The sequence below is a fragment of the Pterocles gutturalis genome, unplaced genomic scaffold, assembly GCF_000699245.1.
Source record: "Pterocles gutturalis isolate BGI_N339 unplaced genomic scaffold, ASM69924v1 scaffold21133, whole genome shotgun sequence".
NCBI lineage: Eukaryota > Metazoa > Chordata > Aves > Pterocliformes > Pteroclidae > Pterocles > Pterocles gutturalis.
The window spans coordinates 19,180-22,807 of NW_010126108.1; the positions used below are offsets into that span (position 1 = coordinate 19,180).

Below are 3,628 nucleotides of genomic sequence, written 5' to 3' on the forward strand. Positions count from 1 at the left end.
GTGAGATTTTATTTAGACATCCTGACCATTAAAAAGGGCCAGTGTATCTTAAGTCTGTTCTGAATCTGAGAGGTATTTCGCTGTAGAATAGAATATAGTAGTTCAGTTGGAAGGGACCTACAACAATAATCTACTCCAACTGCCTGACCACTTCAGGGCTGAATAAAAGTTAAAGCATGTTATGAGGGCATTGTCCAAATGCCTCTTAGACACTGACAGGCTTGGGGCATCGACCACCTCTCTCAAAAGCCTGCTATTGTGGCAAGATAGAGGGGTTATCTGTCAATTACAGATATCTATGTATGGGAAGTGTTTGGATCCATTATCTGGTGCTATTCAGATAATAGTGAAAATTGCTTTCCTGGCACCTGGAATACCCTGATGGGGTTTATTCTGCTTAGAAGAGGCAGCACTGGGTTAATGGAAGGTGTCCTGCTCAGCTCTGTGATGTGCTGGTGTTAGGCAGCAGCAGGAAACACCCTCACAGAAGAGTTTTTGTTAGTGTGTGGTAAGCTGGACTGCTGTACCTCCCCTTAGCTTTTAGGGATCCCACAATGATTGTTCCTTGCTGACTTGTCAAGGGGGGAACAAAACACAACTTCATTTCAGAAGCACATTCAGGAAAGTCCATATTTCATTTCATCAGAAGGTTCTTGCCATCCTTCATGTGAGGTCAGCACATGGTGGCGTGTTGGTTGTAAAGTGGCCAGAGCTGGTACATGTAGTTTGAGACGTTAAGCGGTGAGAGACAGGAATCTTCAGAGTAGAGGAAGAAGTAATGAAGAATGTCTTGTGACATTGAAGGTAAGTGGTGACATTTTCAAGGAAAGGAGATGCAGTAGAATTTCTGAGGGTATATTCCGTTGTGTGGACTTCCCACATCAATAAGGTTTTGAGTTGCTGAATGCTAAATAAATGTTACATGTACTTTTTATTAAAATATACATGTAATATGGGGTTTGGGATGTTTTGTTTCTTTATACTGTGTGGCAAATTGAAACCATAGAAATGTCCAGAAGAAACAAGGGCAAAATATTTATAAAAATACTTTTAGAATGGGTTGTATATAATTAAGTCGTTAGCATGTTTATGGACTGGAATGTTACTTGATGAGAAGAAGCTGGAAAAAAGAGAGGTGTAGCTAGAGTAAGAAGTGAGGGTGATGGTGTATTCTCATCATGTGTGAGGCCAGTGCTGCGTTGGTCTATGTGTCCAGAGTTGGGATTGCCAGTTCAAGCACAATATTGAAAAACTGGAGAGGGCTCCTGTGGAGGGTTGCCAAAGTGCTGTGGGGTCCAGGGCACAGGACTCCCAAGGAGCAGTTGAAAGGGGAGGTTAGGGGCTCCCCTGGGAGCCACTTGAAACTCTTGAAGAACAATTGCAAAGATGAAGATTTGTGTAATTCTTGGTATTGACAGATGACATAACAAGGGCCAGTGGCCGCACACTACAGCTTGGGAATTACAGGTTGGACGTTTTGATCAACTTGTCCTCTAGGAGGAACAGGGTCCCAAGAGAGGTAGAGGATTTGCCATCTTTGGATGTTTTCAATACTCAGCTAGATAAAGGCATGACTGACCTGATGTAACCTTGGCAATAGCCTTGCTTTGAGTGGGAGGGTGGAGGAGATGACCTCCAGATGTCCCTTCTGACCAGCAGTGTGGTGCTGTGAATGGTCATTTGATTTGTAACGTCTTCCACTGGTGTACAGATTTTCGGTCCCTAAGGAGGGACGGAGTTAGGAAGCTATGGAAATGATACATTTTTCCTGCTCAGAATCTGGTTTTAATCAGAAGTCACATATATTTGACCTGGGTTGCATGCATTATTGACACACGAGTAGAACAGGACGTTTAATGTAGGTGGATCTTAACTACAGTCAGATGAAGTGAGAACAATTCATGAGTCTGTTGCAGAGAGGTAAAGAGTGGCACTAACAACTTTAAAAGTAGTGGATAGACATAAAGTTTATATTTTGGGGCAGCTTCACTTTTTTGGATGGAAGCGATTGGTCTTACCTTGGCACTAATAGAATAACTTGATTTTTTTTTTAAAGTTACTTTTAATATTGACTTTCTGAAATATGCTAAAAGGAACTTGAGATTAGAAGGTTATCTGATAGTCACAGATGGCAAAGTGCCACTGACCATCACCAGTGTAATTTTCATGGTAAAGCATGTGTGTGTATACTGTGCATGTCAGACTAAGCTCCAAAAAAGCAACCATCTCAAGTTCTTTTTAGTGTGTGTGTGTATTTTGTATAAAAATAGTGAACACTTTGTGTGTTTTTTAAATAAATAGTTTCTCAAATTGGGAGATAAACAAAGCAACAGCAAATCAAAGGAATTCAAACCTGTCACAATATTAATGTATTGCGAATTGTTTGAGATTTTCAGACAACAGAACCCTCAAAAATCAACATTTGAATTGGAAAGCACAGCAAAAATGTTAGTTAAAAAAAATAAATAATGACTGTAGGAGGTAGAGGTTGATGAATGAAACCTTGTATTTGGGAGAAGTAGACAGCTGACAGGAAAGCTGCTTTGGAAAAAGAAGAAAAAAAATATTAATTTACGTGAGCAGCCAAAAATGACTGGGAATGCAAAAATACTCTTAATATGGAGATTAGTGATAAAAAGAAAAACATAAGCGTGGCAGGTATATGCAAGTCAAAGGTAAATTCTAATGAGAATGAGTAAATTGTTATTTGTATTTCAGCAGCTGCCAATAGAAACCTCTGATTCTTAAAAAGAATCAGAATTTATTGTTTATGTACAGCAATAAGGAAATCAAAGAACTGGATTTTTTTTTATTTTAAAGGACTTCTTTGAATACTTTTAAAATCACTGAGACTTGGTAACTTGGAGAAAAACTGGATTGTCCCTTAGGGGTTGTTGCACTTTCAAGTGTTGCTTTGAATAAATCTTAGAACACTGGAGAAGATTTAAAGTTTTCAAGAAAAGAAATGATGCTAAACTGATTAATCTACTGGACTGTTTAAGTAGCATTAGGCTGATTGGGTTCTAAACTGTAAAATACTTCGCTCAGAATTACAAAAAAATGTGCATAGTGTTGGATTACGGTTTAATTTAGGATTATATTCCATAATTATAGGTTTAAGTCATACATAAATACTGATAATTTTTCACTTAAACACTTGACTGGTTTTGTTTGACGAATGTGTCTTGGGATATATTTGTAACTGAAAACTTTCTTTCACAGACAAGCCTCATAACCCTATGGTGAATGCTGGAGCAATTGTGGTCACATCTTTAATCAAGGTAAAAAGTTCGTTTTTAGTTTCTTTCAGAGTATTTTAATAGAATGAAGAAAAAGTGCCTTGTGCAGATTATGAACTGTTTTCATTTTGTGTGTGCAGTATCTGATGGCAGTTTACTCCTAGCGGGTCCACAAGCTCTGGTGTTTTGGAAATAGTAACACTTCCAAACAAATGCAATATTAGACTAGCAATTTTAAAAAGTAACAGTGCAGCTGAAAGACTCTTTCCTTATTTTATTACCCTTAACTTCACAACCCTTGATTTGATATTCTCTTGAGAGAATTGCTTCATACTTGTTAAATTCTAAGAGTATGTCCTCAGGAATATGATTTATGGCACTCAGAAATA

At 38.1% G+C, this 3,628-nt stretch overlaps 1 protein-coding gene across 1 annotated transcript in view; it reads left to right on the plus strand.

The window, feature by feature from the left end:
- The window catches only part of LOC104465704 (glutaminase kidney isoform, mitochondrial-like), a gene marked incomplete at both ends in the record, with an annotated part of 15,758 nt that extends 12,477 nt beyond the window's left edge, over positions 1 to 3,281 (plus strand). Inside the window, one exon of the mRNA XM_010078861.1 lies at positions 3,223 to 3,281. Coding sequence (XP_010077163.1) covers positions 3,223 to 3,281 — 59 coding nt within the window. The remainder of the gene's footprint in view (positions 1 to 3,222) is intronic.
- Between the last annotated feature and the right edge of the window lie 347 nt (positions 3,282 to 3,628).